Below are 22,588 nucleotides of genomic sequence, written 5' to 3'. Positions count from 1 at the left end.
GTTATGTATTTATTTAATTATTTATTAGCTATTTATTTATAGTGTCTTTGAAATTCTAATTTACTTGTGCCTGTTGCACACAATATATTTTTTGTTCTGCTTTTTGTAAAGTGACATTTAGAGCCTGACAAGCTGATATTAGTAACTGATTAGCTAAGTTATAGGCAAGCCTGCAGCAGAGAGTATGTATCCCCTGAAAAATGGAAGAAAGTATATTTAATTTTATTTTAATTAATTTATTTTTATTTTATTTTATTTATTGCATATAGTGATGAAGATTGTTATAATAAGTCTTAAAAAATGTAGCAATGGAGATTGGGAGGTACAAAATTACTATAATCGTCAGCTGGCAAGGGCATATTTATTTGTTGTTTTTTTGCAGATAATCTCTGTCAGCTAAAAAGCTTTAAGCAGGTTTTACTTTAACTTAAGAATGTTTGACTGCTATGTGCCCCCTTTCTCAGTCAATATTTTGGATACGGGTTAACAACAGGTGAGCAAAATGTATTCAATGAAAAGCTGAAAAGATATATCTTGCTCAGAACGATCTTACAGGCTCAAGAATAAAAAAAATTGCTGACATCACTCGACAAAACTACCTCCTGTAACTAAACCTGCAGGAAACAAGGAACAGTAGCATGCTAAAAGGCAAATGAACTTACAGGACATCACTGGTTGTGAAAGTTTCATAAATTGGTTGCAAGAATGGATCTCTGGATATAAAGGCTGAGTACTTCATGTTTATGTTTAACAGAAAAACAAAGAGTAAAGAGCAAAAGTTATTTAAACTGGTTAAGATAGCGAGACCAGCAATGTCAACAACATCTTTTAGAGCTAGCGGGCAAAATGTCAAACTGTCTCTTTTCCAGTAATGAGTCTTTCATGAAAGTAAGATGTTGAACAAGTTGCAACATGTTATTTCCCATAACGAATGCCTGCTTATTCAAAGAGACATACGCATGCAGTGTGTCTCATATTTCAGATTTTGTTGACAGAATAAAACCTCAAGGTTCTGCTAGAGATTTTAGGAATGCTTTAAGGGCTTTAATCAAGATTTTTATAGTTTGACGTCATACAAACGTCAAACACCAAACATTTTTCACATGCATTCACCCCCAATGTCAAACTGAAAACATTTACATAGTACCATCTTTAGTTTTTTACTTGAGTCTTTTACGTGTTTTCGCACTGCAGGTACTGTGGCTGTTTGTAGTCCTTATAAGGTAACTATGTTCAATTATGTACAATTATCTGGTCCAAAACAGGCACTTTCTTGGCTCAGTAGGGCTTCTTAAGTGATGTTTGCGGCTGTGATTGGGCCATACATAAAGATACTTTGACTGGCCAAGCAAACTGAATGCTCTTCCAGTACTCGCACTATTAAAACTGCATTCACATTGCTAAAGTAAAAGTCTGTAAAACTGTTGTCATTGGCTGCTATGACAAGCTCTTCTTTGAACATGTGCAGCACAAAGTAGACTGATCTGTCTTATGAGTCTTAGATCCTATAACTCATTTTATTAATGTTTGCAGTGCTTAAATGACCAAACCAAAGAACCACAACACTCAGCTCCAACTTCAGTCCTCAGTTGTTGTTGGTGAATGTCATGTGCATACATGACACCTTGGCCTAAACAGTGCAGAGTCACAGGGTTCCCCTGGGGGTGTGAAAGCAAACATATAGGTACTTTTAATTGTTCTGTTCTGTTCTCAGAGCTCTTAGAAATGTTTAACCAGAAAGCACCTACACTCATTCACAAATTGGGATGTACACAGGAAGCTGGGATTGAACCACCAACCTTTCAACTGGCAGGTGACTGCATTTCCTCCTGAGTCACAGCTGCCCTAAAATACACAAACTGCTGTAGTGGCTGATTGCTATAACTTGAAAAGTGTGTAGAGAGACATTGTTAGGAAGCAGTTTTGAAGAGTTATTTTATGACAACACCTTTGTTCAAGATACTCACTTTTACTCCTGTGCATATGTTAAAACCATCCTAGCCGTACTTCTCAAAGTCTGTCAGCAAATTGCCCAACCTAAAAAGTCCCTTTGATATATTCATTTATAATCATGTCTTATTTTATTTGAATGACATCATTTTATAAAAAAAATATAAAGTTATTTTGCCCAAAGAGCATAAACTATTTGCGTAGCCACTTCTAACAATGTCTCCCTTTGTGTTTGCAGATTCTGCAGGTGAATCTAGTGATGTCCATCCTGCTGTATGTAATGGTCCTTGTTTACCTCTATGGTATCCAGGCAACAAACATGGGCAACGTTCGCCATGGACAACAGCAGCAGCAGCAGCAGCAGCAGCAGCAGCAGCAGCAGCCGAGTCCTGACCCTTTAAACTCCCTCATAATCCAGCTCCTTCAGGCTGACCTGACGAGAGGGAGGACCAGGGGGAACCATAGCCAGCAGGGGAAAAGCAGGGAGACAGAACTCCAACAAACACTTCCTCCTCTCCTGAGTGAAAGCTTTCCTTTCAAGGAGCAGAGTGATGAGGAGCAGTGGGAAACAGGGGGTCGAAATGGCGAGAGCAGCGATGGTGTGGTGGAGCAGCAGGTGATGCTGCTGAACTCAGACCTCCTCAGGAAGCAGAAAAGATTCAGTTCACCTCGGGTGCTGCTGAGTGACCGGCCACCCTTGCAGCCACCACCACTGTACCTCGCAGATGATTTTGTAAGTTTCGGACCAGATGGAGGAGCAACCGGAAACAAGACACGAAAGAAGCGTTACGCTGAACACAGGAGCTACCGTGGGGAGTATTCTGTCTGTGACAGCGAGAGCCACTGGGTAATAGACAAAACCAAAGCTGTGGACCACAAGGAGCAGTCTGTGACTGTTCTGGCCAAAATTAAAACCAGTGCCACGCAGGAAATCAAACAGTACTTTTATGAGACACGCTGTCGGACCCCCATGCCCTTCAAAGGGGGCTGCAGGGGAATCGATGACAAGAATTGGAACTCACAGTGCAAGACAACACAGACATATGTTCGAGCACTAACAGAAGTTCGCGACTTAGTGGGATGGAGGTGGATACGTATAGACACGTCCTGTGTGTGTGCATTGTCAAGGAAACGTCACAGGACGTAAGCAAAGCTTTGCTGGGAGCTACTTTTCTGGAATTCTGCTTCCTGTTTGGGATTGTATTTCTACAGAGCTCCACGCCATAGGATTATGTGTCATGGTGGTAAACAGCAACATTCATCTACAAATGATACGTCTCCTAAAGGAATCTTGGGTCCTTTTAAAGAATATTTCAAATCAACATGCTGCAATCTGTTATGGAAGAACTCATTGAGATGGGGAGGGAAGGAGAGGAATATGTGTGTGTGTGAGAGGGAGGACTGTACATATAAATTATTTAAATTATATAAAATGCATGTAGTTGATACATGTTTATCTATCTATATATGATGTACAAATATATTTGTGTTATTTATTGAAAGATCTTCAAAATGAAACAAAAAAGTTATAAAAAAGGATGAAACTGAGAACTCACTTTGAGACTGTAATACAAAGCAAGGGCTGCAAAGGTGCTTCACAGGGAGACTTTATATGTGCCTTGACTGGTGTGTGAATAATAAGACATGGTAACAAGAGTTACTGTAAATGTGTTGGCGGTGAACTTTAAAAGTGACTAAGCAGCAGACTTATCTTGTCTGAAATTATGAGATATTCAGACCAAAATGCAAATTCCAGATTTTTTGCCATTAAACATAAAATACATTTCCAATGTCTTCACAGTTAACAATACTATGATGTTGCTACGCACAGCAAGTCCATTTATTATTCTAGGAGGCAGATCTGACAAAGAAAAACAGAACTTTCTCCTGAAATCTCCTGATTTTAACTAGCAGAAAAAAAATCAGTTGTTTGGTTTATTACTTGTCAGGAGGACACTGTTCACCAAGTTTTACTGTCCCATGGAACCACTGGCAATTTTTGTTTCTTTCATTGAATAAAAACCCATATTTCTTAAAGTTGGAGATATTTTATCAACAATTAACAATTTCAAATTATTTTGGTGCCAAAGATTAGTTAGATTAGATCAAGTATACTATAACAAAATGCATTTTCTTCTTCTTATTATTATTGTTTTTAGTAATACACCTCTTTTTCCAATTCTGTTTTGATCTGCTTATTTTGCAGTTTTGGTGGTTGATACTCTTTCAAATGTCAGTTTATATATATATAGTACAAAGAGTAAAGAAATTTGTGTCTGGTTGATTTTTTCTTTTGTTGTAATAATGCTATTGGGAAATAAATCCTATATCTTATTATTGAAAGGCCTTTATTTCTCTTTAAATGAAGTCACATTTGTTAGGAAGCAGCTGAACTCTGCTGCTCAATCCACAAATGCGCACATGAGAAACTTACCAAATCTCTTCTGTTAATGTCAAACCGCTGATTCTGCTATTGACTCTTTTCCTGAGCTTCTGGTACCTCAGGTGCCTGATTGTCATCATCTGTGAGCAACCAGTGGCAATCCCATGTCTTCAGTCTGGAACCAAACCTATCTTCCAAGATGAAGACGCTTGCCCCTACAGATCAAGGCTATATCAGCGATTAGCTTCAGAATTTGGAAGTGCAGAGGATGGAATGACCTGCTTGTAGTTCTGGCCTCAACACCTGTAGGATCAGCTTGGTTATGTTGTTCATTTAAGTTTGACCAACACAATCACATTGGCTAACTTTTGACAGAGGCTGGTTGAAGAATTGGAAACCATCTTACAGCAGTGTTTGACCAAGCTGGTGATCAGCATGAGGAGGAGGAGCCAGGCTGTTGTGGTTGTGTATGGTTCTTCCACATGCAACCAAGGCCCCTGTTTGTTAAATGAATAAATTGCTAAACTGTCAATATCTTTATCAATAACTGTCTTTTTTCCTTAAGATTTCAATCTTCTAATTCAATAAACACCAAACAAAAGTAAAGAGCAGAATAAGCTTTTTGGCATTGGAAGAGAAGTTTTTCATGAGCGCAACCCACAAATGTATTTTTCTAACAAATGTGGCACCATTTAAGGGGAGTAAACATACTTTTTAATGATATAAGATTTATTGCCAAGAAACATTGTTGCAACAAAGAAATAACAAACCAAACAATTTCCTTATTATTTTTGTTTTCTAAGTTTAACTTGCTGTCACTATTCCAGTAACCAAAAACAAATATAAAAGAGCATTTAGGCCAAGTAAAATGTATGAACAAATTTTAATTAGTTTATGCAATTGTGTCAACTATAATAAACATTTAACAAGAGCATTAACATAAAACTTGAATGTGCCCTCAAGGACCAGTGGTTCCTAAACATTACTGCTTTTGACCCACACACAAAAAAATCTGCAGAGTGTTGTGACCCCAACTGTGTTGCTAAAGTATACAAACCTTGCTAATAATCCATTTAACAAAAAGCCTTTTCAAACATTATATAAGTTCTTATGCATTCATGACCACTATTTTTATTTTGTAACAATTAAGGTTAAATATGCTAATGGCAATCATTTTTAAAGTTCATTTGATTTCCTTAGACCCCACACTTGGTGTTTTGTGACCCAATGTGGAGTCCTGACCCCAAGATGGGAAACCACTGATATGGACAATAATACAGTCTCTCTGGTTTGACAGATTGCCAACATGTTCTAAACCTTCATATCGCCCACTCTAGACATATAGTAGCTAAAAGTGATAGAGCTTCCTCTAAAGATCCAATTCTGTCCAATAAAGAAACTTCTGCTGAATTGAATAAGATCATTTTTTAAAAGAAATACTTTTTTACACAGGTGTACACTAATAATCTTTCCTCTACATCTTAATCCTTTGACGAAACATTTCCTGTGTTCATGGGAACGCTCTCTTCCAGTATGACCACTTCAGTAAGATACAAGGATTTTTTCATGGTTTAATAACTATTAATAATTTGACTTCCAGTTAAAAACCCAGTAAACACCAGCTGGAGATTTTAAACTACAGTGTTAGATGTCGCTCTGTACTCCACAACAGGCATGGGCTGGACACTGCTTTCAGGATATACCACGGTTTAAAAAAAACTGTTTCAAAACCACAAAATATTCCTATCATAGTTTAAATTGCCTTTAATACGATTCTAAAAACAGTGTGGGGTTTTACAAAGGAGCTTTTCCCATTCCTCACTTGTTGCTGCAGGCCATTAGCTCTATAATGGCAGAAACAGGAGAATTCTCTTAAACATTTCCCCTTGTTAAAAGAAGGCAAAGTTTAAAAATTATTCCAGTAGCAAAAACACAGTATCACATGTCTTGGCCTATAGATAATTAATGCTCAAATGTCATTTTAAGGTAACACTGCATTTTAGACAGACATTTGTTACAAGTTACAACCATAAGCACATATATCAGCAAAATAAATAGTCTACTGCTGGCTCATTATGAAGGCTATTAACTTAGCTAATTAACTAGCTAACTTCAGCCCGTAAGACTCCCAAAGTTTCTTTACAAAAGGCAAACTCACAGAGAAAAGCTAATGTTCTGTGCAATGAGTAAAAGTAACTGTATACTGGACTCATATTTTATTCAACTGTCCTCAGGCTGTCTGGTGATTTTTAAAATGGCACCATGATCAGTTTTCTTGCTCTGTGCATCAAATAATGAAAAAAATATATAGCTATAAATAGCTATAATAATAATGTGCAAAATGATCTTAACTTCTGTAGTAATAGTAGTGTTTATGTTTGGAAAAAATCAAAAACAGATCATATGGTATGTTTCAAAATTTTTTATGTAGGTACTGTGGTCCAGTAAAACGTGAAACCGTGGTAGTTTTGCTGAATACTATCATACAGTCTAAATATCATTCCAGCCCATGCCTACTACATACACAGAAAAACTAAAGCAAACATCTTTGTCACTAGCTTTTCTAATGAACTGGGGTAATACATGCCACACATTGGAGTATACTGATTAAAATACACATATATTTATAGACGCTTCTACATGTTATTTTTATGATAATCACAAGCACGTGCAACATCCTTACCATGAAACTATTACATGAATGCTAAATAAGAGCATTTTTAGCATTTTTAGGACTTTATTATAGGCTGCAGGGTCAACAATAACCATTTATCAATAATGGTAATCAATAACCATTTATTCTTCCTCTTGTTCAGATGTTTCTCATTTTAGTTACAGGACAGCAAAAAGAAATCAAACCAAAAGGTGTCATATGTAACATCAATATATGTCAAGTAGGGTCAAGGTGAAAACAACGCACATGATAAAAAGTCACAAAGAAACATGTTTTTGAGTATAAACATGTGGTGCTTTTGTATGTGGAGCTCAGTTTTACAGCTACCTCACATCCTTTTCACTCACACAGCCGAGTACTGTTCTGACTTCATGCCAAAAACCAATTCACCGTGGAACTAATCACGGAAACGTTGCAGGAAATATTCAGAATCACTCGAAACGACCTTCACTGTTTGTACCACCAATCCAGCTTAAATGCCCAAACAAATTAATGTCACAGTGGCGCATCTTATTAGTTACAGAATGTAATATTGGAAAGAACCCAGAGAAGTACTGCCTGAATCTGAATTTACAAGTTAGGTGAAACTAAGCTAAAAAAGATCTCCCAAAACTATTTAGATCAATTTATTTGGTACCTTTCTTTTACTGAGTTCCAATGAAGCCCAAACATTATAAACAGAAAACGATATATATATATATATATATATATATATATATATATATATATTCATGTTCTTCAAAGATTGTCAGAAGCCATAAAGACTCTGTAACAATAAAGCTATTGTGGTAGTTTCCTCCAAAAAACCTAGCCGATAGACTTGCAGTAAAAATGACACAAAATAAGAGATCAGCTCAGACAAAACAACTCTAAGATCGGAAAATTAAAAAAAAGTAAGCACTGCCTCAAAAAAGTGATTGACCACAATATGAATCAGTTAATATTACATTTCTAAGAGGTTAATGTAAAGCACTGAGATCTGTGTAATAAGAGTTACCGTATATTGTGTATTCTGTGGTTTATATGGGGCAAAGCAATAAATCACATTTAAGAGAACTGATAACACTGTGTTGTTTGAAAACAGCCTGGTTTTCAAGAATAAAGACTTTTGGAAATAAATATTAGGTGTTGTTGGAATTACGCAATCTTGGAGTCACTCGGTTTAGAATGAATGTTTGGTTTTAAAAAAAAATCCCATTCTGATGTTGGTTAAAAGTTTGGAAATGCATCATTTCACCCACAAATGCATGCCAACGTGTAGTGGTACAGACTTGATTAGCAGGTTCCCTTTTATCCATCCATCCATTTTCATCTGCTTGTCCGAGGTTGGATTGTATAGGTTTGGGAGGCAAATGAAGATGTCTCTCTCTCCAGATCCAGCAGGAGATCCCAAGGCATTCTTAATAGCTCTTCCAGCAAGTTGTGGGTCTGCCCTGGGCTCTTCTCCCAATGGGACATGCCTAGAAACTCTCCAAAAAGAAGGTAATCAGAAAGCATCCTAATCAGATGTCCAAACACCTCAGCTGACTTCTTTGAATGAAGACAGTTCTTTTCAACACTCATCCCAGAGTACAGAACTTATCCTGTTTTTAAGACAGCGCCCTGCTACCCTACAATGAAAGCCCATTTCAGTTCTTTCCATCTCTCTTATGTCCATAGGCGGGGGTTTCAATGTAGATGAGGAACCAGGAAATTGAGAGCTAAGCAAGAATGCAAAGGTTCTTTAATGCCTCAAACCAGAGCAACACCCCCATTATTGAAAAAGCTGCCATCCTTCATGAACACATTTAGATCTATGACACAGTCCATAGATGCTTATTTAGATTAGTACCTGGAGAACTGGGTGTTATATATAAATATACTAAAATCATTTTTTTTGCAGTTGGGCAGGGCATATTATCACTAACTTGTACTTGGTCATAAACATCCTAAAAGTAACAAACTACATTTTATTTTTAGTGATTTTACAGACAGTAGCTTGTCCATTCGACTGAACAGAACTATGGTTAGTTTGATTAAAAAACAAACAAAAAACATTTTCTTCAAAATAAGTTTATAGGTTTATAGGTTTTCAGTATGAAAATGGTTTCCTCCCCTAATTTTATTATACCCCAGTAATTGCCATAAAGGGAAAAGACAAAAAGGTTATGACAAGCAACAAGGAGAACAAATTTGAAATGGCGAGAAAAGACGGGAGAACAGGTAGTTAATGTATGAGGACCCCCAAAAGCTTGAAGCTATATTTGCTTATGTCAGGAACAATTTGGAGTAACTGAGCTTTTACTTTTAGAAAAGGAGCATGTTTGGACTAATCCAAAAGCTAAAGCTCTGTGTCCCACATTCAAACTGAAAAGACAACCCTGATAGCCGAAGGCTCTTTTTCTCATTTTACTTATTTTTAAACAAACAATCACAAGTAGGGCAGCACGGTGGAGCGGTGGTTAGAGCTGTCGTCTCACAGCCTCCCACAGACCAAAAACATGCAGGTTAGGTTCATTGGTAACTCTAAATTGTTCCTAGGTTTGAGTGAGAGCGTGAACGATTGTTTACCTCTATGTGGCCCTGTGATGGTCTTGCGACCTGTCCAGGGTGTCCCCCGCCTCTTGCACAGTGCCTGCTGGAGCTTTTCCTCCACAGTGACCTGGAAAGGAAAAGTGGGTAAAGAAAATGGATTGATGGATGGAACGATCACAAATCACAAGTTTTGATTAACTCATCTGGCAGAATGAGGTGCTAAAGATCCAATTGGGCATTTAGAACTTTTTAGGTGATGAAGATTTTCCATCCTTCTACCAAATAAAGTAAATTGGGTCAAATAAAATGAACCATGGTCAATAAAAGGTGAGTGATATATCCTTCAGGTCAACTGTTTACAGCAAAGACTATAAATTGTAAATGGTACAGGAAGTTTCTCAGTATCCTCTCATCTACAGCAGCATCAGTGAACCACGGGGTATCTGTATCTCTGTAAATGTCTGTGCTATAAAATAAATATACTGCACGGCCTATTAAAAGCTCTTACTCAACTTTTATAGGACTCATCTGTATAAGTGTTGCGTCTGGGCCTTTGGTATAATGAGGATGAACTGTGTGAACTAAAAGCACATGTTTTCTGCAGGCAGTTCTGATCCAAATTCCAGCACTGGATTAGTCATTCTGCAACACTGGGTGTCTCTATTTTCCAAAACAAAACATGCTTGCAGTTATAAATGGAAATGTGACTGTTTTATTTTGGTTTTATTGAGTTCTTCAGCTTACAAGAAATAAACAAGAAAGTCCCCTTTTGCAAATTGTCTTGTAGATGCTGACCCTATTTGTAACCCATGATAAAATCAAGTGCCAGTTGAACAAGGGTGAAGATTTTAGTCTATTCATAAGGCTTGCATCCTGTGATAAAAAGTACAAAAACAAATAGACTGGTGGCATATGTTTTTATACATAAACATTTTAAAAAGACAAGACAAAGAAATGACCAGTTGTTAATGTTATTTAAGTTTCTCTTGTAGATTAAAGTTCTAAGAATTTCAAAGCCTCTAGGATGTTTGGGTGTTATCCTAATGAATGTAAAAATGGTAATGAACCTAAATAAACTTGCCAAAAAGAAGCTTATTAATAGAGAAAAGAAGGTGGCTAAGAAGTGACCCATGAGGTATGCGACAAGTCATCTAAGCCTTTGAGGAATAAAGTTATTCAGTGATGGAGACTGTTCTGGTGAAGGTGTATGAGTGTTACAATGCCCTAAAAAGAAAAATTGTTGAAGTCATGTAAAAGAGACAAAAAACAGTCCAGAATTAAACTATGGTATTTTCCACTTTTCTATAAAACATTTATAGAAATAAATATAATAAATATTAAATTTTCTAAATGATTTGCAATAATTATAGTGGTTTTGGAATATCAATTTTGTCAAATAACCAAATCTTACATCCCTAACTGATTTCTAATAAATTAACATTTGATTCTTAAGGGCCATGCATGTTGTTGTAGGCTTGTTGGCCTTCCCCTGACTTTAAAATTTCCTACAGTCTTTTGAAGACTCAAGAGTCCTCAGAGTTATGTTTTGTTTCCTGGTTTTAAATGGGGCGGTTTGAATGATTTTCGACAGTCAGTGATTTTTAAATCCAGGTCCAAACTTTTGTTGTATGGGATTTAAGGATTTATAAATAAAGACATCACCAAACTTTTAAAATGTGTCCCAATAGCTGATAGCGCCAGTAATTTAAGCCAGACTAGACCCATCACTCTTCATTGCATCCTATCGTCCACCGGGAGGAGTTGTCCCCTTCTATCCCACCTGAAAATGAAATAAGAAAAGAAGAGCAATGTCTGTTTATAGAGGTGCTTGACTTGCTACTAAAATTAAATCAATGTAAAACACTGGGATGGAGTCGCAGTATGTGCTACTTCTAATAACCCAGGGATTTTACAGTGAGGTAAAGCTCTCTTAAGTAGATGCACATACAGGCAGAGCTGGGATTTGAAACTGTAATCTCCTATTCTAAGAGGAGCTTAGCACTTGTCAGTCTGTAGAGGAGAACATATCGGCAATGCCTTCATATTATTTATTTAATGTATAATTACACTTAATGGGCTTTAGGTGCAAAGGGTTAATTTCATTGAATGATATAGAGTCAATACAGCAAATATGTCAACAAAAATTAAAATAAAATACCAGGGCACAAACTCAAAGCAACAAAAATACACAAATAAGTAATACTTCTGTCTTCATTCATGAGTATTTTAATCATCCAAAGGCAGTAATGACTCAGTAGTCTCTAAAACAACACATACAAACTGAGAAGTACCATTCAGAAATGTGTCCACCTGTATTTGATTACGTGATCTTGTTTCTAATTAGGCCTCATTTGTCTCCGCTTACAGCTGCAGCCCAAAGTGGCAACATTACTAACTTGCTTAATCTGTGCTGTTACAGCAACAGACAGATCCAAATGACATTAGCTGAAAATCATGGAAAAGGTGAATGTATTTGAAATGTTTGAGGAACTGATTCACGAATTTACACTGTAAAGCAGTAACAGTCATTCCTAAAACAACTGAGGCATCAATAATAATCTACATATGTTGTTTATATGACTAACTTTAAAAAGATTTCTGGCTTTTCCTCACATCTTTGCATGCTAAATGCTCTTTTTCGTTTACAAAATAAGATCAAAAGTGTTGTGAGTGAATGACATGCTTCTTATCTTCTGTGTATCTCACTGCTGTTTGACCTACGTGTTAGAGTCTTAACGTGCATGTTTGACAAACGAGAGAAGACAATGGATTAAACTAAGAAATAGGATTCTTCCAGCATTTGGCAGAATGTCTTGACATACGGCGGTGTAAAGAGGACACGCTCCTCTCAATCCTCCATTGACACCTAAGTGTGTGTGTGTGTGTGTACTTAATTTTTGTTGCCTTTCTAGGACCTTTTCTGGTTTAATCCCCTACCTTGTCAGGACTAGTAGTTCTTATGGGGACCAAAGCCCAGTCCTAATTCAGATGAATGTCATTCTTGGGTTAGGGGGTTAGTTTTAAGGCTAAGATGTAAATTGAGTTTCGGTTAAGGTGATGCACATATTGGTAAACATTAGGGTAAAGCTACCATCTCACTGGGCTGCAACTATTGGAGAATAGTTGGCAAACAGCATTCGCTTAAATTTTGAACCTGATTTGTGCAACAAATTTTTAATCAAAATAGTCACTGAGTTGTTGTGGGTATCTCCAACCCTTCTCAGTTTAGTTTTCATACTTCTAGAGCACTGAAGTTGTGTTCTGACACCTGCACAAAGGACCCCAATGACAGAAAACATCCTAGGCTACAAGCTGAATGGCCAGGTTTAAAGCAATGCTAATGATAAATTTTAATTATTTAAAAACTGTTATAAATCTGGTGCCTATCCTCAGTTACTGCTGGGGATAGGCACCAGCTCCCCGTAACCTGGAATGGAGAAGCGGGTAAAGAAAATGGATGGATGGATGTTATAAATCTGCCTATTTTAATTCCTAAAGTGTACTGTGAAGTTAAATCATAAATATGGGGGTGGCTGCCAAGGTGGGTATAAAGTGTGAGAGTTGGTGTTTTCTGGTTACTTTTGAGAGTTTTTCTGCATTTAGTTTTCATTCTGTGCCTACCTGTGTTTCCACTCACCTCTTGCTCCACCCAGTCTCAGCTGTTCCCCATAGTCATCACCCAGGTGTCTCTGTTTAGTTCATCAGTCCCTGTGCATATATACCCTCTTGTGTCCTCTCCTGCTGTTTCTGCATTTTCATGGCATTCTGTCAGCCTTCTGAGTTGGTTCCATGTTCTCAGCAGTTTCTGGTCTTTGGTGTATTTTTCTTACAAGTTATAATTCTGCTTGAGCTCCTGGTGATAGTCTGCACTGCTTGGTCTGTTTATAAAAAAAAAACGCTCCAATTGTGACACAAAGTGGGTAGAGGCGGGGAACAAAATAATGTGCATAGCTCAGAATACAGTTCTGCAAACCCTGATTTTCAAAAGCTGGCCATGCAAAATAGGACCACATGACTCACTGGTCACTTGGTTGCAAACACTCAGAATTCAAAGAAACTGCAGTAGAAATATTACCTATTTTCTTGTGAATTTGAGTCGCCCACTCATCTCCAAAAGTTGCAACCCAGTAAGATACTGTCTTAAGGGTTAGACTACAAATGAATGAATGAAAATCAGTACAACGTCCTAATAAGGATAAAGTTACAAGCTTGCTTGTGTGTGTGGACTTGTTAATCTGGATATGTCGGACTTAAAGCAGGGAGCCTATTGCACTTGTATGATCAGGTTAGCTTTATAGAGACCAAAATGAAAGATTCCAACGGTTTAGGGGGGAAACTTTGTTTTATACTTTGGGTTGAGAATTACAATATGGTTGTAGTTTGGAAAAAAAAAGTAAAGTTTAAACATTTAATTGTGCTGTTTAGATTAAGCAAAGCCAGGACCTCAAAGTGTTATAAAAGCAAGATTAGTGAATAGGGCTATTCCAATCTATTTATGTTGAATGATGCATGAGATTCCAGCAGCAGTTTTTGAATGTTTTTTTTAGCATTTGTCTTACTTTATCCGAATCCTGCAGCCATTAAACTTTGATCATGTGATGAAAAGATTGAGAGGAAATTTGTAAATAGTATCAAAAAAAAAATTATATATTGTTTTGGGAGAAACTTAAGCCAAGCTAAGGATGTTCTTTCTTTGTTTTAATATGTCGGTAATGTGAATGTTCTCTCCACCTCTGGTGGGAGTTGGGTATTTCAGCCTTTTTAGTAGAATTATTACAACTGAGATTTTTCTATAAGTGTAGAGACTCGTTTGTCAAAGATTCAAAGTAGTGTAGACAGAGCCTTAATTCTTTGCTTATTTTCTCCACACTACAAGCTAAACTTCAACAGTTAAGACATGACAGCTTCATAGGTTTTATGAATGTAGACTCAGAAACTATAGCGATGCCTTACTTTGTGTTGACTCACTAGCGATGTCTCATAAAATCTCAACACTCAAAAGTTTAAGGATTTATATGGCACAAGGGAATGTCATCAAACATAAATTGTGCTCAGCTCCCATGACTAAAACTCTTTAGAGAGTTACATCTAACCCAGAGAAAGTCCTTTGTTTAACACTGTCATGAACTCGAGTGTTTCTGTCCAGAGAGCGAAACCAAAACCACACACGGAGACGAGAATAACGGTAAGTGAGTTTATTTACATGTGCAGCTATATACAGTGGTCGGAGTCTGGAGGAGTCCGCAAGATAAGGAGAGCGGGGTGAGTCTCGGGTACAATCTGGTTCCAAGATGGTAGCTAGGTTCTTAAAGTCTCTTTGTTTGCTTACAGGTTCTGAAGGAGGTTGCGGCGTCGAGAAGGAGAGGTGCGATTCCAGTGTTTCCAGATTACGGGCCAGTAGCAGCAAGGTAAGTGTCCTCGGTTTTCCAGGTAAGTAGTTCCTTAGGTCCGTAGTCGTGGCGTGGCAAGAAACCTGAGTCGTAGGCACAAACAGAGATCGTGATTAACACAAGGAGCATAAATTAGGTTAGACGCTGAGGCGGAGAATCTAACCCAGAAGGTTCGATGCTCCAGCAAAGATCTGATCCCCGCCTGCTGCTTAAGTACTGGCTGGTCTAATCAGTGGGAAACTGGAACACCTGTGGAAGAATGATTAGTGGCTCTGCCCACAAGGCGGAGCCAAACCCAGATCCTCACAAACACAGACTTTCTGCAAAACCGCTTCAAAAATTTGAAGATGCTAATTTTCATTAGGATCAGATTAAAATGCCAAAAAAACCCAACTCATTCCACAGTTTATCTTACATGAAATGCTTAAATGTGTTTTTCCTCTGTTTGATTGAGTGAAAATAAGATTTACAATCAGGTTATATTACAAGACAAAGTCCCAACAGAAATACAGCAAACAGACATTCTAACTTTCACAATTTTAATTTCTTTGTGAGTTTTAACAATAAAGGTAATTGACAACTTTTGAAGCCCTTTTTGAAAAACAATTTTTAGAGTTTTACAGTGAATTGCTTGATTAGTGTTTTCTCCCAGTCATCATGTCAGACAGTCTGTGTTGGTAGTGAGTGGCATTGGGAGGCAAAAGAAAACAGACACACTGCCAAAAACTTGATTTATAGGTGTGGAAGGAAATAAAAAGCTAAACATCAATAATATTATTGACACTGGCACATGGAGACGTTTAATTGGCTGCCAATGGGAAGCCTATGAAAAGTGCAGTGGCAGAGTGAATGCTGGCACACATACAAAAAAGCTGAAAGAGTAAAAACGAAAATAAGTTGGACGTTTCTGTTGGCTGAGATGACTAGCAGGTAAAATTTCCTGGGGTGTGAAGTAACTGACCTGCAGTGTGAACATGTGGCATTAAATGCAGCACAGACCACCCACTGGGCCTGTGTGTGCAAGAAGGGGGATATGATGAGGTCAAAGAGCATCACTCTGTTCCCAAAGTACACTGACTCCATAATGATAATTTTCCTACAACACGGTTTCTTACTGAAGGAAAACTGCATTCACAGAGAAGCAAATCCCCCTATAAAATATGTATATGGGTTAAATACCAAATTAAAGCCACCTGGACAATTCTACAATCAACACTAACATACAGTATGTTCATGTCTTGAAAACGCAAAGACAATAAAAACCCAATATTTAGTCTCTGTGTACACTACACCAGACATTTCTACGTCTATATTTAAAACTCCAACCACACAACTTTAACAAAAACATTCAAATACCCATGCCGCTCTACTAGGTGACAAGAACATCCACAGTATCACAAATCAAAATACATTTTTAACTTAGCAAGATTCGCCCAAAATTATTATAGGTTTTTCTAGAACTGTTCACATTTTCTGCTAAATTATTAACAATTTCAGCACATAATTAAAGTTTATTAGCAATATGATAAAGATAAAGCGAGATAGGGGGGAAAAAAGAAGGGAAAAAAGACTGAAGCACAAAGTCATGATAGCCATGTACACACTAGGCTGTTGTTTTACAAAAGTTCTAAAAATGTTGAACACTGACAAATAAAATGGCAAACATTTATAAATACCAGCAGTTTCTAAATGCACTTTTTGCTATAGTTTTTTTTTTAGGTTCAAAGCACAAATATCTGCAATAAAGGGACACTAGAAAATGTGCAAAATGTCTGCTTGACTTGTCTTGATAGCACCCTGACATCCAATACACACATTCCTCAGCCCGAAGCTGCCTTGGAGCCAACAGGGCCTCACTTCATAAGTTTTGTTTCCAGCTGGTTTTATGATACGTGCTTACACACCAGCAACTGAACAAGATGTACTGTTTGTTTGGTTTAACCTCCTGAGACCCTGAGTCCTCATACAGGGAGATTGAGTTCCCTTCATAAAATATTACTTTCTGTTCAATTTCAAGGGACACTTGCTTTTAATATATATATATTTACATTATAGCTGTTTTTGATTTAATAATTGTTCCAAAACAATGTTTGCTTGTTTGGTTATGAGGTCCTAGTAATCCCAAATAGCCTGGGGAAATAAAAAATGCACAGCAAACATGAGCTAGGGACTCAGAAGTTTAAAAAGAAAAAATTTTCAATGCAACCCAAATATAAAAAAACAAACAAAGGGATACTGCAGCTTCTTTGAAGTGGGATTATTTCAAAGGATTAGGAAGGGTGACTGTAGTACCTGTTGTAAACAGCTCTTTGATTGGCCCAGTTTGGGGAAATGTAAAGTTTTCTGACCGAATTAATGAGCTTACAGCTAGCTAGTGTGAGCTAACAGAAATCAAAGTTCATTTGCTCTTGTTTTAAAACAACTTTAAGCTTAAAAAAACAAACCAACAAAAAATTACCCTTGACACTGCAGTCAAATTCACATAACAGTTAGTCTGACATAAATATGATTATGTTTATGCTGTAGGTGCCCCAGACTGCACCAGAAGTCCTACAGCTCGCTGCTTCCATTACTATTTGTGCTCGGAAAAAGCCACTGAATTCTTTGTAAATACATTAAGTCTGTAATTCAAAATTGAAAAAAAATTGAAATGTATTCACAGGAATTTCTTTCTAATTTTTTAGATTGAAGCTATTTGTCACAATCTGTTAAAGATTAAACCCAGAATACAGACAAGACACAAAGGATTTAAAAAAAAAACTTATTTAATAAAACTAAAAGTGCTGTTTAGGCAGCCAAACTCTACTTTCAAAAACTGAGAACACAGGGAACTTGCGAGGACACAAGTAGAACAGCAAAGGCATGAGAAAATGTACAGTGCTCTACTGAGGGAGTCAGAAGGAAAATATAAAGTGAAGTACTGACAGACAGAATAGCAAACACCTGGTGTGAGACAACTAGGAACAGGCGGGGCAGGAGTACAGCTGAGGAACAAAATAACAAACACTGGGTAACAAGCAGACACTGGTAGGTACACTGGTAGGTAAACAATCAACATAAAAATACCAAAAAAACTTCAATATTAAAAAAACAAATTAAACAACAAAAACAGAGATCCTGACAGTAACCCCCCCTCGAAGGGTTGTCACTCAACCCAAAACAAAATGACAAAAAACATGGCATTGGGAGCGTGGAGGGGCAACATGGAAGGATCTATACCAAAAACCCTAAAACCCATCAGGGCATCAGACCTGGGAACACGGAAACTGTTCAAAATCCAAAAAAGTTCCCGGTGCACATCCAAACAAGCGAAGCAATTCTAGCGGGCATCCTGGGAACCATCCCATCAGTGAGGGTGACACTTTTCCCTTCCACCCTCCTCGTTCTGGAGGCAGCCCAGGAACATGAACAAAAGGTGGCGGCCCAGACACAGGATCAGAAGACTATTTTTAGTTGTCAGCAATCCACTTTGGTTGTATTTTTGGTCAGACTAACTGTTAGCTCATTGTTTTAGTCAGAATAAGATTGTTTCTCCAAACTGAGGTTCTTCAAATAGCTTTCTCCAACAGATAAGACTTCTTCATAACCTCTCAACAGAGAGCTGCTGTAAGGTGACTAAAGTTACCCAAAAGACAAAGATACAGCAAGGGTTACTCGAATCTTCCATGCAGAATCTGTCTCCATTAATCCACCACAAACCTTTCAGTCCTTTTTATGGACTTTGATGGCTTTTAAAACTGAAAATGCACAAGACAGACTTTTTTATACTCATGTGTAAAAAATTGAAAGAGTGTCTAAAAACATAAATCAAATACCTGCATTAGAAAACACTCCTGTTGAAAAAATATCCTACAATACATGGCCAAGAAATTAGGTTAACTGATAGTGTAAAAGAAAAAAATTGCACCATAAGACATTAAGCAAAATGTTAAACTTTTCATAAATTGCGTAAATTGGTCGCTGGTTGTGGTATAAAATCCTTTTGGTGCTGTGTATAAAAATAAAAATCTGCAAGTTGACTGTCAATGAAAGTATGTATTTTATCTATAAATATTGAGTCATACAATCACATTTTGTTACTACACAAAGTGAAACATGCTGTAAGTTTGAAATATTTAAACAAGAAATATAAAGAAAGCCAATGTGAAGCATTAGGACTGAAGCAGCTCAGCATTAACACAGGCTATTATCTGAGAGGGGACTTCTGTAGTAGCTGCTACTTTATCGTACGCTGGGAATTCACTGTTTTCATAAAATCTGTAAAAGTCAGAGCACTGATTCATCTAGTCTCAGATTCCCTGGGAAAATTACATTACATGACTGTAAGATGTTTTTACATGGGTTCTTCCTCCATTGCTTTAAGTGTGCTTTGATATTTTTACATCTCTGTGGAATCAGGGCTTTAGCGTGTTTGTTGTTTTAAAGGTTTTACTGCTGAGAACATGTCGAGCTACAAAGTTCTCCAGGTGATTTTGCAGTGTGTCAGATCCTACATGACTGGTTTCTTTCCCACAGGGCATCCCATCGCCACACAGGACAGCGAGAGAAATGTGAGCTCTTAGCTTCAGCGAAGAGACGGAGATCTTCTCAACAGCAACCTTGTTCCCACAAGTCTCTGACATAATGTTATTTTAGTCACTGTTAAAGCAGAGCCGTAACCTTTGGAGCTCGAAATAGTACCTGATTGGCTCTCATAGTTCAGAGCTCCCAATTTTGGTCATAAAACATTTTGTTATCTTCTTAAAGAATAAAAAAACAACGACATGGGGCTCTTGTTCAGATGAATCACCACAAAACTGATTCATTGTATTTTGGTTCACATAGGGATGTGTCCATTAATTTTCCAGTTTATTAGTTAGACAAACTTCAAGTTTTTTTTTCTTTTTTTACAACTGGATGGATGAATGTACAGCAAGGCTTTTCTTTAGAAAGTGCACCTCTATCTTACACTCAAATTTCTCAACCAGGACAATCTAAAAACCTTGTTGACAGAAGTTAATTTGTCACCTGACTGTTTCACGTCTCCCAAAAATAAATGCTTGCATCTCTGCGAGTATATCAGTGTTAGATGAATTTTCATCTTTACAAGTGTACTGTTGAAAACTGCTGACAGTCTAAAGTAGTTTGAACAAATAGTCTTCTTATTTTAGAGAAGAAATGTTTCTGTATGACCATCTCAACTAAACAGATCATTTGAGAGATTCAGAGACTATTTGTAAATTTCTGACTGTGGATAAAAGCCAGAAAGCTATTGTGACATTAGTTTGTGGTTTACGAACTGCTGGTATAAAGCACTGATATATGATTATAACTAGACACAAGGACGTAATGTGGAACTTGAAGCGGAAACGGGACTTTTAACTAAATTGATCAAGTCTTTTTTAGTCCCTGCATCATAGTAGGCACTTCCTTAGCTATCAGAAATATTTGAGTATTAAGGCCTAATAAAACACCTCAAAAGAACTTAAATTTAATTAATTTTGTGGTAGAACAAAGTTTGGAGCTGTCGCCCCTCAGCAAGAACTTAATTCAATCAATAAATGGAGAAAGAAGGTTCAACCCCACCAATTGGATAAACATACTAGATAATTTAAAAACTATTTTTGATTTTAGAAGCTTATATTTGTGAACTGACTGTATAGAACAGATGTAATATATCTGGTTGGGCTTTGATGTTTCAGATGGCTGCTGAGTCTGAAGCCAGGTCATTTTGTTCAGTTGGATTTGTTGGATTGACAAGATATATCCTTATACACTAGTGGTTCTCAAGGTTGGGTCAGGACTCCACTGAATCATCCCCACAAAAATCACTTTTTTTGGCTAGAGAGTTGAAATCCTGGGAGTTTGTATTGATGATGTACAGAAAAACACCCTGAATTTAACTCATCATCTAATTTTTAACTTTAGATTTGTGAGATAGCTGCAAAATTTAATCTTTGGTCTGATTAAAGCACACTGGATTTTCTTAGGCACAAATGAACTTTTTAAGAAACATAATAAACCTATTGTTTAAAATTACCTACAGACCAAATATCAACTGATTTGATACATCATTGCATGCTTGTCTTACCACTGAATAAGGTAGCACATTCATTAAAAATTTCATGGCAATATCTAAAAAGAACTGAAGAAATGATTTACAACTTTTCACTTCATTTAGTCTAAATTCAAAGACATTAATTAATCCAGAATCTTTAATTTACTGAAATCAAGATACATGATTGTGGTACAACTTTAACTTTTTTCAAACTCTTTCAACTAAAATTTGTTTTGATACAAGCCTTGAAAAAACTTTATTGTAAGAATCACAAGTTTCTGCCACTGTTGATTTTGTGGGTGAGAAGCTGAATAGTTTGGGAACCACTATTGTAAACAAGGGAAACATACAAGTAAACAAAGTTTCAGTTTTCACATATTTTACAAGTGATCTTAAATTTGGAGGCCCACCTGGAAACCCATTTCTGGCTACGTCACTGACCTCACCTCTCACCCACTGACCACTGGAGGTAGGACCCAGCTTCTCATGACCCTACATAGAAAAGCTGGTAAAGAAACTGGATTGATGGATATTTTTTTTTATTATGCATGTTCTGTAAAGACTATAGTTTCATACAGTAAACAAAGGAAACAGTCACCACAGCCAGGAGAGTCATCCTGCAATGATCTGTGTGACAACAGTGTGATAAAATTAGACAATTTGTATTGTACATTCATCACACACACAACTTATTTTGCTGTCAGGCTTCCTATTAGCAGCCTGCTGAAAATACTATTAATTATAATAACATGACATGTTGTCCAGACAAAAAGCCAGCTGCTCTGTTACTAAAATATACAGCTTTTTTTAAAAAAAAATCTTCATTTGTTGAATAAATAATATTTTTGTCTTCCAGGAATTGCTCTTGTTTGTATTTTATTTTTAACGTGCCCATCTGGCCTTCTTTTCAAAGCTGATATACTGATGTGGTGATGCCACCTTTTCTCTTCTGGCCTCTTGACAGTTTATTAGTAGAAGCGTGGCACTTCTGTCACGGTCCTGTGGGAATAACTTGAGTGTGAGCTGGTGCTGTCACTGTTCAAGAACCACTGTAACTCCGATCAGGGTCTTTCATTCGGGACACTCACCTGGGTAAGGACACAGTTACGGCTGATATGAGATATTAAACAGAAAGGAGACCATCAAAGTGAATTTTTGATCAATGCACAGCAAATACCAGAAGTGTGCAAAGAGAACGAAAAGAATTGATGTGGACGATCAGGTGAGTCTGTGTTTTTCTTTATGGGATAATGGCTGCTTAGTAATATTATAACTTTTGAAGAAATACTTTAAAACCTCTGAAATGTTTGCTGGCTTCTGATGTAAATGCATTTGTAGATTTAATGAAAATTAATATTTTTAACAGGGTGTACAGATCAGTCTTTGGTGAAGATGGCACATGTGACGCAGTTTCAAAGTATTCCCATGTCAAAGGTGCGTTACAAAAAAGACAAACAAATAAGAGCACAGAAATTATACTTATATCCTCTCAGTTAAATGCTGTAGTGAACAGGTTTGATTTTTATTCCTATTCTGTAAATATTGTCCAAGTTATGTAATTTCTATACATGTGTTTATTACTGGATGCACTTTTTGCAGGAAAAAGTTAGACTACTTTTTTTTTTTTTTTTTTTTTTTTT

The 22,588-nt window shown here is 36.9% G+C and overlaps 2 protein-coding genes across 3 annotated transcripts in view; both read left to right on the top strand.

Moving 5' to 3' along the window:
• Positions 1 to 9,030, top strand: part of ntf3 (neurotrophin 3) — a 41,491-nt gene extending 32,461 nt beyond the window's left edge. For both annotated transcript variants that reach the window (XM_017432588.3, XM_017432589.3), the window contains one exon: positions 2,189 to 9,030. In XM_017432588.3, the coding sequence (XP_017288077.1) occupies positions 2,189 to 3,097 (909 nt within the window). In that variant the 3' untranslated portion in view covers positions 3,098 to 9,030. The remainder of the gene's footprint in view (positions 1 to 2,188) is intronic.
• Positions 9,031 to 17,598: 8,568 nt separating this feature from the next.
• LOC119617922 (U2 small nuclear ribonucleoprotein auxiliary factor 35 kDa subunit-related protein 1-like) overlaps positions 17,599 to 22,588 on the top strand; it is a 14,926-nt gene continuing 9,936 nt past the window's right edge. The window contains exons 1-2 of the mRNA XM_037981093.1: positions 17,599 to 22,170; positions 22,315 to 22,382. Coding sequence (XP_037837021.1) covers positions 22,341 to 22,382 — 42 coding nt within the window. The 5' untranslated portion in view covers positions 17,599 to 22,170; positions 22,315 to 22,340. The remainder of the gene's footprint in view (positions 22,171 to 22,314; positions 22,383 to 22,588) is intronic.

Source organism: Kryptolebias marmoratus, linkage group LG18 (assembly GCF_001649575.2).
Source record: "Kryptolebias marmoratus isolate JLee-2015 linkage group LG18, ASM164957v2, whole genome shotgun sequence".
Lineage (NCBI taxonomy): Eukaryota > Metazoa > Chordata > Actinopteri > Cyprinodontiformes > Rivulidae > Kryptolebias > Kryptolebias marmoratus.
The sequence above is the reverse complement of the archived record's forward strand: the minus strand, read 5'-3'. Positions and strand labels throughout refer to the sequence as shown.